At 39.6% G+C, this 13,197-nt stretch overlaps 1 protein-coding gene across 1 annotated transcript in view; it reads right to left on the bottom strand.

Annotated features, from left to right (window-relative positions):
• Nucleotides 1–45: 45 nt before the first annotated feature.
• LOC116384406 (growth/differentiation factor 11-like) overlaps nucleotides 46–13,197 on the bottom strand; it is a 21,241-nt gene continuing 8,089 nt past the window's right edge. Inside the window, exon 2 of the mRNA XM_031849032.1 lies at nucleotides 46–4,326. Coding sequence (XP_031704892.1) covers nucleotides 3,857–4,326 — 470 coding nt within the window. The 3' untranslated portion in view covers nucleotides 46–3,856. The remainder of the gene's footprint in view (nucleotides 4,327–13,197) is intronic.

The following is a 13,197-nucleotide window of genomic DNA, read 5'->3' as shown; positions in this document are numbered from 1 at the left end:
TATATGTATGTGTATGTATGTATATATATTGATTCATATCTGAGGAGGACTGCATATTGAATTTGTTTTTTCCAAGTAAAGACACAAACATACAGAAAGTCAATTGACAACTGCACTTATTTTGTGTTCAATCCATGTGTCAGTTTCCTACAAACTCACAGAAACTGGACTACAAGCTACAATGGTCTTCTGATACCTCAGTACACTAAATATGTCAAAGTACAGATTCAAACTGCTTGTACAAAGTGAATGAAAGTGTTCAGCATACAGTATTCTAATGCTGTGATTTCAGTGTTTTCTGTGTTCATATTTAAAGAGTAAATGAGTAAAGGTGTTAGTTACTAAACAACATTAAACAACTAAATCTTCCTATTTTAACATGTCAAGGAGCTGTGGAGTGCTCTTCCTCTTAATATGAATAGAAATAATTCCTGGCTTAAATGTAGTTCAGGTACGAAATTAATTATTTCAGCAAAACCAAAACACAAACTGATGATCCTCTATAAAGAGTTACAACAGCAGCCCAATAAGCCTTTTTCCCCACAAAAAGTCAGTTTGAATTGTCACAGTAAAAACACAGGTGTAAATAATACAATTAATTAATTAATTAATGCCATTTATCTGCTTCAGTTTCATTGTGCATGTTGGCTCACTGTCACACTGTTGGGACACTTGAACAGAAATAAGTCATCAGTAATGTTGTTAGTAACACCTGTGCTTTTCAGACAAAATGTCTGCTGTGAAAAAGGCTAATTCAAAATCAACTAGTTACACAAGTGCAGCAGTTTTCAAAACATTCTTCTACTCCTGAGAGTAAAAGAAACCAAACCAATAAGCTTAAACTGTTGATTGTCAGTTATAGTAACATTTTAGAAAACGGTAACATTAAAAGCCCTCTAGTTATCTGCACCACTGGTTTGTAAAGTGAGAATCTGATCTGGTTGTTAACCATGACAGCAGAACAGACCTCTTTTCACAGGAGACATTGAGGCTCGTCATAGCAGGAAAATCAGCAGGTGTAAATGACAACAAAGAATTGTAATACACTGAGGCGAGGTGGTACCAGGGTCATGGTGTCGTGCTCACTGATGAGGTTTACTGGGACACGTGATGAAACTGAGCCGTTATTAACAACATTTGTTTACAAGTCAAAATGTCTCCTGTCTCTCATTTTTGAGCATCTAGGCTTTGAAAAGAATCGCAAAACTATTAATAATGCAAAGTTTGGCAAGCATTTCCTCACTAATGTAAATGCCAATGCATTATGTTAACATAGAGGTTAGTCTTTCAATTGTAGTTTCCAGTGAAGAGAATTCAAGGACTTTTAACAATTTGTACATTTTAGGTTTACATCGTAGGTGTCTAAGCCCCATGTTTTTAAATTTAGTTATTTTTTATACCGGAAACTTCACCTTTTATGACTTTGGTTAAAAAAAAAAAAGAGGTACTCGCTCATTTAGCTTAGCTTAGCATTACTAACAGTTAGCTAATGACCAGTTTCCAAACTAAAACTTTGACACTTTGACAACCTGAAAGGACCCAAAAGTGACAAAGAAAAAGGGTTAAAATACCTACTAATCTGATATTTCACAAAAACATATGAATTAATTTGTCATTTTGAACGTAGGAACACAATGTGCTATGAGTAGAAACTGTCCTTTTCTAACGTCGATGGCTGACTCTGTATACTTGGTTTGATCCATGACCCAGCCAGGTCATCTGCAGGCTACCATAACCTTGACCTTTGGGCAAAGCAAGCAGGTCAAATATTTTACTCCATCATGTTTGTTTTACAAAGCCTTCCTCTCCCCACAGTGATTCCAGCTGGGCTCGAGCACAGTTTTTGTGACGCATTCAAAAGAGGAAATAAGCTGAAAGGCCGTTGGGGTGAGACCATGTCAGCTTGGCCTTTAGGGCTTTTGTTGTAGAGAAAAAGACCCAGAGGATCAGGGAGAAGCAGAGTTTGACTCTTTCTCTGCTTGTTGTGAATTGTTTTATTTTGGTACGCTTGCCTGTGTTTTTCATCTTTTCCTTTTTTTTGGTTCAAGAATAATATTGCACACTGCTGTGTGCTCAGAGGGCAGAGATTTATTGGCAAAGACACCAGAGCTGACCTCTGATATCTGTTGTGAAGATCTGACGCAAATGATCACTTGGTAAATATTTGGTGTTGCTTAACTTGGATGAGTGGCCTACATAATTCAACGTAGATGTATGTATGTACGCTATAACTCTGGGATTTCTGACTAGATTAATGATTCACAGATGGTTTTGCTTTAAGTTTGATTTCATCCATGCAAACTTATTCAATACATTAGAATTAACCGAGTACATTTAAATAAAAACCTAAACAAACAAACATAAAGCATCCTTTCAACAGGAGGCTAAATGATGAGTGAAAACCTTTAAAGGGACGTCGAAAATATTCAGAGGAACATCAAGTTATGATCCATTTCCATTTTGCAAGAAGTACAATCTTTTCTACTTTATCTTTTAACATAATTGTCTGTGCAAGAGCAATATCAGTTTTTAACTCATATGGAAAGAACAATGGAAAATAGTGCAAATGTGAAGAATATGTGAGTGGTGGAGGCTGATCAAAACCAAGCAGCTGTTTTTTCTCATGACTGAACTAAATATAGAGAGGTCATGACTGACATGTTCAAATAGAGTGCAATGGCGATGGTATTTAGGGTTACAAATACATGGCGGTTCAATAGACTTGCCAGTAAGATATATGTAGTCATTTTTTTCAAATCCACCTTTTGACGATATGGCTGGGATTGAAATGGATCATCTACAATTTTGACACGCTCTACCTGTGTTCCTACATGTAAACAGCCTTCAAAACCGTTTGCATATATGTACCTAGCAGTAACGGAAATGAAGGTTTTTGAGTCCAGCCTTCAACAGATCCCTGCTGCTTCATGCCTGTAGGCTTCAAATCACTCCTTTCTGTGTGGAGATTTACAATCAGTGTCTTTAACTAACACAACAAATGCATGTTCTCTTAACAGTGTGACTTTACGATTTACGCTGTTAATGAATGCAGCTTTACAAAAACGTGTTGGCTGCAGGTTTGTTTAAAACCATTTGTGCTTCCACAGAAGTGTAGCTGCTAGCTGCTTTGGCTGTGGCCCAAAACTTGGACTTTGATGTCAATATGGTGCACACTGAATTACCTATCACTGTTTATGCCAACAGTTCATCGTAGTATTTGCTATGTTTTAGAATTTGTAATGCAGATTGATGCTACATGATGCGACGCTGTCCTTTTCGTGGGGCTCATATCTCATCCACTGACAATTAGAACTGGTTTTCATTCATTTCACTGTAAACCTTTACTGTGAAAATGATTTCTGCTACAATCTACAGGCTGTGTGTGATGAAGTAGCACAGATTTTAGAATCTGGTCACTTGACACAAGCCTGTAGTCTCTGAAGTTGATTTTGATTATATAAATTAAATAAACACTGGCTGCCTAGAAGGTATGAAACAATATTTATAAATCCAAAACACAGCAGTGTACTTTCACTTTTTAAAATCTGCTCTGAAACCAACACCAATCATAAAGGATGCAAGACAAATATTGTAGGGCAACATCAAATCTGATAACTGACTTATACATCAGTATAGTAGCCTGTATTGCATCCTCACTAGATAGATTAACAAAGATGTGGAGGGAGAGAAACGGCTAGGACATGCAGCATGACATAAATGCCATCCTTCTTTTTCTCTATGAATTCTACAATTTTAGTCTTGTCTAGTTATCAATACGCATCCACATTCTTCTTTGGATCTTTTTTCTCTAGCATGAATTTGGCAGCCATCCTTAAAATAAGAATTAAGAATTAATTTATAAGATTAAAATAAGAATTAAGATTTGCAAAAATGTGAGCTTGAAGAAAAGTGATTCCCCTCCTGCCCGATGGACAGGTCTGAGGGTCCTTACCAGCCCCTCCTCCCCGGGTCGCAGTGAAGTAACTGCCAGGTCATTGCCGCTCTCATCAAAGGCGTTGATGTCAATTCCCCAGTTGGTGTGGGGCTGTTTGAACCAGTTCTGCAGCACGTGCTTAAAGTCAATACTTTGCCAGTGGCCGACCCTGGAGTTGAGCTCTATCTTCAGGGAGCGGATGCGGATGTGGCGGCTGCCCTGCTCCGTGACGGGCTTCAGCCGGAGGATCTGCAGATAGACAGTGGAGGTCTGCTGCAGCGGCCGCAGGTACACCCACAGCTGGGCCTTCAGCACCTTGGTGAACATCAGTTTGGGGCTGAACTTGAAGAAGCAGCAGCTTGGCTTCCCGTTCACCTGCACCAGGGGCTCCGCTGTGGAAAAGAGGACAGTTACATTTATAAAGGTATTGGATGTGCAGTTTATTGTATACATAACATGATCAATCATCATCATCCTTCACAAAGCGCTGAACACTGATCCCAGTGTGCTCAAGCAAGGGACTTCGTTTTCGACGATTAAATAAAGGCATATAAATGCCAAATATTATGCATAATATTCATGTTTTTATTTTGGTGCAGGTGGTTCTCTTTTCTGTCTGTTTGTGCAACATTGACTCCAAAACTATATCCGTATTCAGTCATTCACCAGAGGAACAAGCAATGACTCTCTTCATTCATGTATTGTTAATAACCACGATCATACTCAGCCACAAAACTGAGATGGATCCTGTCTGATAGAGCCAAGCGAGGACTAGAAGAAGATAAATGAGAATTTACTCCCAAAGAGGCACAAAGAATCCACAACATCTCTCAGCAGTTTCATCAGGAACTACCAGTAGCCCATACTTTTGTCACAGCTTCCAGAAATTCACACAGCAAATAGGAAAATTGTATTATTCAAGTGCAAACTTTTTCCTCTATGATGCTAACAAATACTATATTCTGCATGAAACGAGAGACAGTGGTAGGTACAAGTTAACACTTTACTCCTTTGTGTTTATGTTGTGCTATAATCCATCACCTAACATTTTAAGGTACATGTCCCTCGCCACCACTACTTTACTACATTATGAAAAATAAGATATTTAATTTTTAAAACAATTTCTTCAGAGTTAGTGTAATTCATTCGCACCTCACAAAGGGACAAACGCTATTTTGTAATAAAGTAGACATTATAAAAGGTGTAGTTAAGAGTGTGGTGATTCCTTGGCAGGTATTCTTTGACAGGAAAGTTGCGCATGTGTTCTGCACACTGACCTTAAAGGCAGACACTACCACAGATCTGCACTTCACTGAGAAGTGATAACAAGTTGGCAGACTTTTGTGTAACTCCAGCTCAGTAATACACTGTTGTTGTCAACATATGGGATATTGGTTGTTTTTTGCTCGGTGATCAATCTTAATTAGGATTTTAAAAACGAGATTGAGTCCAAGTAATTTACAGGAAAAACAAACACAATATTTGTCACAATTTGTAAGACCGGGGTTTCTTAACTGAATGTGAACACTGCTTAATTTGGTAAACAATCTCTGCCCAACTGCTCATTTTAGTTACATCTGCATGAATGCTGTCTGTTATCACATGTGCACATGGTCCTGTTGTTTGCTCCATTCAGTCAGGTTACATTTGGGATTACATCAAGGTTGATCTATTTGCATATTAAAACAAGGATCAGTAATGGTGGCCAGTGGCCAGATGGTAACCTTATATTCCCCTGGGTCAATCGTAATGAAATGGTCTACCGCTATATTACAAATAGCAAAATTAAAGCATCTCAAGTTTTTTAGTGGCTCATCCTTGCTGAAAATATATTTGGGGTGTGGATTAAGGGTTATGTCAAAGAACACAATCCAACTCCTAAAATAGGCAGATTTATTCCTGTCATGATCCTCGGCTCTGGTGTTTCTGTGATTTGCACCACATGTCAAATCTGCTCATGGTTCATTTACATAGACCTCCATCTGATATAATGACATCCATCCATTGCATTCATACATTCATTTCCATGTAAAACGTTCATCTATTAAGGGAAATTTATTCTGCATCAATCTGGCATAATAATGTGCCAACTGAATACAATAGAATATCTAATCTGCCCATTTTCTCTCAGCCTTTTTGACATATTACAACTCTAGATGTTGCAAATAAACTTCTGTCATTTAGCTTGGAGGGGAGTGTTGTTCTTCCTCTTTAGAAAAAAAAATAGAGGATAAAAAAGAAAAACTGTTTGGAACTGTCAATCATAGCTAAATCTGAGGTTGCTCAGGCAATCTGCAAATGCTTCCTGGGTCAAAAGGTTATTTGGCACCTCAGCCTAGTTAAGAAATGGGATCAGGGGTCAAAACCGTCAGCCTCTTTACACCTCAGTGGTGCTGGGGAGGGGCAGCCCTAATAGCCAGATTGAGTTTGAAGGTCAAGGTCGACCCCATGGCAATGGTAATGTCTTTCCTCACAACACACGTTTGTTTGTTTTAAACAGAGAATCATCTAAAATCTAAAAGACACAACAGCACTGAATCAGCCACAGTTTGTTTTTGTTTTGATTAGGGTGGAGATTCTCCAGCCAATAGTGAATTTGTTTATCAAACCTCAATTCGCCAGGAGAGAACACTGCACCAGGCTGTTTTCTTCTTTTTACACTAAACAAGTGTTGTAATTGAATTATGGGGATGCATTGAAGGATATGAATTCACCGAGGTACAGATGGACTATCCATTAGAACAGTCCAGGGCGAATCTTGAATAAGGGCCAAGCCAGGGACAGACGTGGTCCTTCAGCCTGTATTTCCAGGGACAGTCATTAGTGAGTGTAAATTATACAGTGTCTCACGCTGAGCAAACAATATGTCAATGTTCCTTTTGGTGGGTTGCTGGGGTCACAGCAATTAACGTGGTTGGTGTTGTGTTTGCTCATCAGCACAAAACTGGGAATGAATGATTCTGCAGTTTGCTTGGGGTTTACTTGTGATTACTACTTTTTGTTGTTTTTAATCGCTGCAGATGGGGACCGACACACACCAGCTCTTCCTTTGCAAACAGTTTGTATCGCTTTTGTTGAATCCTAGGAAGAAAACAAAGAAACACAGCAGAGCTGAAATGGTTCAGCTTCTCGAGCGGAGACCTTTTCTTGAGGAGTAATCTGAGAAGCGGGGCCCATATACTGTGATCCAGTAAGGACCTCCGTTATTAAACACACATGCACAACATATGAGCTACGTCATGTTAAACAATGACTGCATTGATAGGTGAAATCAATTTGTGCCTTTATAGATCCTGTAAGTGCGCAAGTAAGAGGCAAACCACAGAAGATGAATGCCTGCAGCTTAATTGCACCCCACGTCTTGGCAGTGTTCCACTTGTGCAAAATGAGCAAAGCTAGCTTGTAAAGACATTTAATGCCTCTACCTGAACTAACTTAGCTCCTGCTGCCATAACACATTATTGCTAAAAGAGCTCATAATTTTACTGCAACTGCAGGACTGTTTTTGTGGCTTAATTTCCGGAACAATTTGCTTAGTTATACTTCAGTTTTTCAACCCTGCAGTAAGGATATGAACTCTGATTTTGCATTCAGCACCACCTACTGGAGCAACGACAACACCTCTCTCCTCGGGCAAACTGTAGATGCAGATAGAAACTAGTCCTTATACAGAAATAACGCTTATGTTTATCAAAAAGTAAAGAACAAGTAAAGAACAAGTAAAGTTAAGTATGGACAGAGGCTGTTTTTCCAAAGGAAACAGGCTTGTTTGCTTTTCCTCCTCATGTTCCCAGCCTACTTCATTATTATAGCAGCTTATTTCCCTGTGGTATAATTGCAGCATATGCAGCGCATGAATTTTACTGCCAGCACACAGCAGGCCTGCAGGTGAGCCTATCAAACATCTGGCGGACTCCCTGGGTACCTGTGTCCCATAGTTAGCCCAGAGCCTATACGAGTATATTAGGGGGAGACATATGTATATAAGAGTTTATTCACCATGCCATCTGTCCATTTTAATATGACTGTAGCCTGTTTCAAAGTTAAATGTCCTTAATAATCAAATGCAGTAATGTTGAGCCAGTTAAACAGTGAAAAAACAGATGGAGAGGGAAAGTTAAGGTGCAGTTGTACAATGAATAGTTAACACATGTTACCGGTGAGGCTGCATTAATGTGGGCAGTATGGCAAAAAAGGTAAATGGACATTTATCAATCTTTGATTTCCATATAGAAGACATATAGAAAAAAATAGTTGGCAATCACAAAGATTTCTATGCTGCTGTTTCTCGCACTTCCCCGCACTTTCAACTTTAGCAACAAAGAGCAACCTCACAATACTTACTGCAATTACAAGACCCCCACCCAATGTTCATAACATGATAGAATGCATTAGAAAGCATAATAAATAAATCTAAGAGTTGAAAACTGGGAGCTGTTTCATATCTGTATATCAGATTTTTCAAGGCTCTTTGTCAAATGTCAGGCAGTAAAGTAAAAAATAAATGATGAATTTGTTTTACAGTGAATGGTAACAGGATTTTATATCCATTTTTAAAATAATTTATCACAAAATATTTCTAAATTCTAAAATTATCGACACACATCTAGCTCATATTTTAAAACAAATTCATTAGAGTTCACTTCTTTATCCAAGCTCTTGAAAGGTGGTCACGCTACATGTGCTGTAACATCAAATCAGGTGAAAATCTGGAGCTAAGATGAGGCAGCGAGAGAAACGGTCATCTATTGTTAATACCCAATGCAAAATGGTATAAACCAAGATAGGAGTTTCATTTGCATATATATATCTATATTTTCTTTTCTTAATGGCAAATGCAAATGTGCCATTTTGGGGTGAGTGTGTGTTTGGGAGCCCTCATGTTGAATAAATGTGACTCTAGGGTATCCCCACGCACCTCGGTATATTAATCATCGTGACACGTTCACGACCCTTCTAATAAGGCAGGGGCCACAGTGCACCCCCTCAAACATCCCACCCCACCCCAGCCCCACTCCCTCTTTGTCTCTCGGTCAGTCCCAAGGGACGGGAGAGGGTGGTGGGGGAGGCCTGGCTCGAGCTGGGGATGGAGATGAGGGGGGTGTGTGTGTGAAGTTAGACCCCCTCATTCAGAAGCCCTCCCTTGGGACAACGGCAGGCACAAGACTCCTATTAGGACTGAGCACAGTAGCCCCCCAGGAGCAACAAAAGACACCTCCTAAAGCTCCCTGTTCTAGCTCAGTGAACACACACATGGAAACACGCAACTACACATAAACACACGACATACACAAGCTCCAAACTGACTGTCTTCAGCAAACAGACTCATTGTCTTTAGTGTTGGGGTTATATGTGTTTCTATTGGGAGGGAAACGTCTGTGGGATATCTCCAGCAGGACGGGGACGGGTGATGAAAAGAGCGAGCGTGCAGTGAACTGCAATTAGGTGGACAGCTGGACAGCAGGAAGCATGCTGGGGTCTTACCGCTTGTGTTTATGTGCATCCACACATACATGCAAGACGTTAACGTCGGAGGACAACGCTCTGCTCTGTTTTAAAGAGTTAAATACAATTTTTTTTACATATTTTATATAAAAGCAGATATTAAGACAAGACAGGAAGGTGGTTTTGATTGATTAGCAGGCTCTGTTTTTAATGCTGCTGCTTTGGATTGGTGACAGGCTTCAGTCAGATAATGAACGGATACTAACATATGCATGTCAATTCAATGGGTATTTTTGTAATGTATTTACAGGAAACACTACTGCCATATGACAATCTAATACAGCACTTACAGTTATTATATTTTAAGACTATCATGCACACTCAAATTGCATTTTAGCCACTGATCATTGTGGTCCAATCAACCTCAAACCTGTACAGAGAAAGTCTTTAAAATAGCACAACTTGGCTAAAACTAAAACTATTTAGCTTTTGCTATTTGAAGCTGAGCATAGTTTTGTTAACTCGTACCAAGCAGAAGCACGCAGTTGTGATTTTGTTGTTATGAAGCATTGAAGAGGACATTATCTTCAGTGTTGCTTATATTGTAATTAGTAATATATATTTCACATTTCTTCTGCCTCAGATTAATCTTCACCAAGTTGACAGGCATAGCCAAAACATACAGCAAACTAAAATGTTGCTGTTGGAAATGTATTTCTCTCTCTGAAATGTGTTGCAACTTAACAGTGTGTTAGTATACCCACGTGTGTATGGCATTCAATTTGGCAGTGACCCTCTTGAGAGATTATCGTTTTAGAAATGGCTGAAGCCCAGAGGCGAGGGCTTCAACAGGGACGTAGCTCAGAGGTGACTGATGGAAAACAGAAGGAAGAGAATAAACACTTGAGAGGCGGGTAGAATTTCAGCCATTACTATTTAGAGAACCTTCAAACTCATACAGATTTAACAGATCATCTCTTGATTTGCAGGCTGACCATATGCCACTGAACATGGTGATTTATATTTCTTCAATCGTCTGCTGAGTTATTTCACTGTAGAACATGATACATCTGTTGATTACATTTAAATAACCCAAAGACAAAATGAACACCCATTAAAAAACTTGCACTGCAAAGGAAGTCATCTAGTTGCTTTACTGTAAACAAATGTCACAAAGGAAATCTGCAAAACTGTGCATGACAGAAACCTGGTCGGCATTCAACGGCTATGATTTTGTCATCAGTTTGAGTCTTTTTCAACTTACTTATTTACTCTTGCTTAATGTAACAAGCACAGCTAACCCAATATACAAACTCTGCAGCAAAGAAAAGAAAAGAGCATGAGTTTACTCTTTAACAGAAACTAAAGCAGTTCAGTTCATATCATGTGACAGCTAACATCACTACAACAAAGATACATTCCTAGGTGGTGACTTAGTTTGTTCATCTCAGCAGTTATGTAAAGACCTGTAGCAGAAGGATTATAATTCAAACTTCCTGACTGCTGATCTTCTGTTGCTGGTTGAATTGTTCGTTAACTTGTTTGGTGGAGAAACTTTTAATAAAAGTCTGTTCTACATCATCACATGCTACAAGTGACCTACAGCAACACATACTGTAAAAACTAAACACAAAGACTCAGGTTTGACCTCTGAGATCGCCTTTCTCTCTAGTGAGTCATGGCCACTGGTATTTTTTCATGTGATTTAGAATAACTTAATTGTTAATGTGACATTTCATAAAGAAAAACCGAGATTGAAATGAATGCTGATCAATGAAACCAGAACAGGAACCAGGTGCAACTCTCCACAAGGCCATCTGAGAAAAGCTCTATTAATTCAGTGTGGCTTTATGGCACAAAGGCAGTAAAACTGACTGTGCCAAAGCACACTGATTGTAATCCATTGGGCTTAATAATAATAATAACTAGAAAATTCCTAAAGAAATTTTGACAGTGTGGCTTCTACTGCCCGAAGAAGTCGCAATATATAGCTACACATGCCGATGTTACCGGTAGTATCGTTCAGGTTCAATTGAGATAGCGCTTCTCTCTTTTCTGCATTTTAGATTGATACTCTTGGATTGAATCTTGTATTCGTGATGGACAGTCCACAAATGGCTACCGTCATTTCTGTACTGGACATGTACATCTTTGTTTCAGAAGCCTTTGGAATTGATGGGAGCTAACGCTCCCATCATTTCTGTACAAACCTCATTCTGAGCTTCATGTTAAGATACAGTTACTCTATGTGGCTTAGAAAAATAGAATGCACACTATTCCCGATCAGGCCGCACGTTTTGATGTATTTTTCACGCCGCTGTTGGCAACGCTGTGTGAGGAGAAGCGCGGCAAACTTTTGGATAAACCTGACTATTATGATTAAGCCCGATGGATAATATACAGTGTGCTTTGGCACAGGCAGTTTTACTGCCTTTGTGCTACAAAGCCACACTGAATAATGATTATTATCCAAAAAGTTTGGCGCACTTCTCCTCAAACAGTGTTGCCAACAGTGGTGTGAAAAATACATCAAAACGTGCGGCCCGATCGGGAATAGTGTGCTATCTATTTTTCGGAGAGATTCGCCCAGCAGTTTTCCCGAAAATCCCAAAAAACGGAGAAAAATCGCCCCATTGACTTGAATGGGGTTTCGGCGTGAAGAGAGCAAAAAAAAACACTAAAGTTTGGGCCCATATTGACTAGCCACACTTTAACGTAGAAAAATTATTTGAAGTTTAAAACGTAGACAAAACGCTGCACTTTATTGAGCCAAAGGGACATTTTGATAGCTAGCACAGTTTTCATGAAGTTACAGATTAAGTTTCAGGAAAATTTTGGGTCCGTTTCAGATTTTATAATGGGTGTGTATTGCACGGCTCGTTAAGAGCTAGAGTGAGAGCATAACTGTCAGAGTGGAGCAGAGCAGGAAAATATTCTGTGATTTTTCCAAACAAATTGCTCTAGCTCCCACAATTTTTTTTATTGGGGGCAACCGTGGCTCACTGGCTTAAGAGGGTAACCACAGGGTCAACGGTTCGATCCTCGACTGGGACGTGTCGAAGTGTCCCTGAGCAAGACACTGAACCCCCGGCTCCCTGGGCGCCTGTCATTGACAGCCCACTGCTCCCTATATACAGGGATGGGTCAAATGCAGAGGTCAAATTTCATGTATATGTATATGACAATAAAAAGGGTTTCTGGGGGGGTTTCTGTTTTTATTCTATATACACCATTTTTGGCCAAAAAGCTTGGAAATGTTGTGCTGTCGCACACAGATGTCTGTGGAATCCAACGGACTTACACATTTGGCTCAAAGAGCCACAGAGCGACATGAACTCCAACCAACTGCTCCATTAGACTCCATGTTAAATCTGACCACTAATTTCTCAAAGAAAGCAGACGGTACCAGTTTTGCATATTGCGCTTGAGCTCACATTTTTAAGACCACAAACATAAAAAACACATCTCCACATTTGCCAGAGTCTTATCTCTCTCACGGTATCCATATTTTATTAATTAGTCTCATGGTTTTGGTATAGAGGGCATATGTTTGACAGGTAGTTTTGTTGGAAATCACTGGTTACTCTCTCTCTTAATTAGCCTCTAACACACAGGTGCTCCAATCACCAACATGCACCCAAGCACACAGGTGTTTATATGAGCTCATTAGTGATGTTGATAAACACACAGAGGCACTGAGACACACACGCACATACACTCCTCTCCCTCTATCTCTCTGTGTGTCTCTCTCTCTCTCTCTGTGTCTCTCTCTCATACAGTCATTCAGGTCTTGGAGACTTTTAGAGGACTCCCCCCCC

Source organism: Anarrhichthys ocellatus, unplaced genomic scaffold (assembly GCF_004355925.1).
Source record: "Anarrhichthys ocellatus isolate YVR2014 unplaced genomic scaffold, GSC_Weel_1.0 scaffold1, whole genome shotgun sequence".
NCBI classification, from domain to species: Eukaryota; Metazoa; Chordata; class Actinopteri; order Perciformes; family Anarhichadidae; genus Anarrhichthys; species Anarrhichthys ocellatus.
The sequence above is the reverse complement of the archived record's forward strand: the minus strand, read 5'-3'. Positions and strand labels throughout refer to the sequence as shown.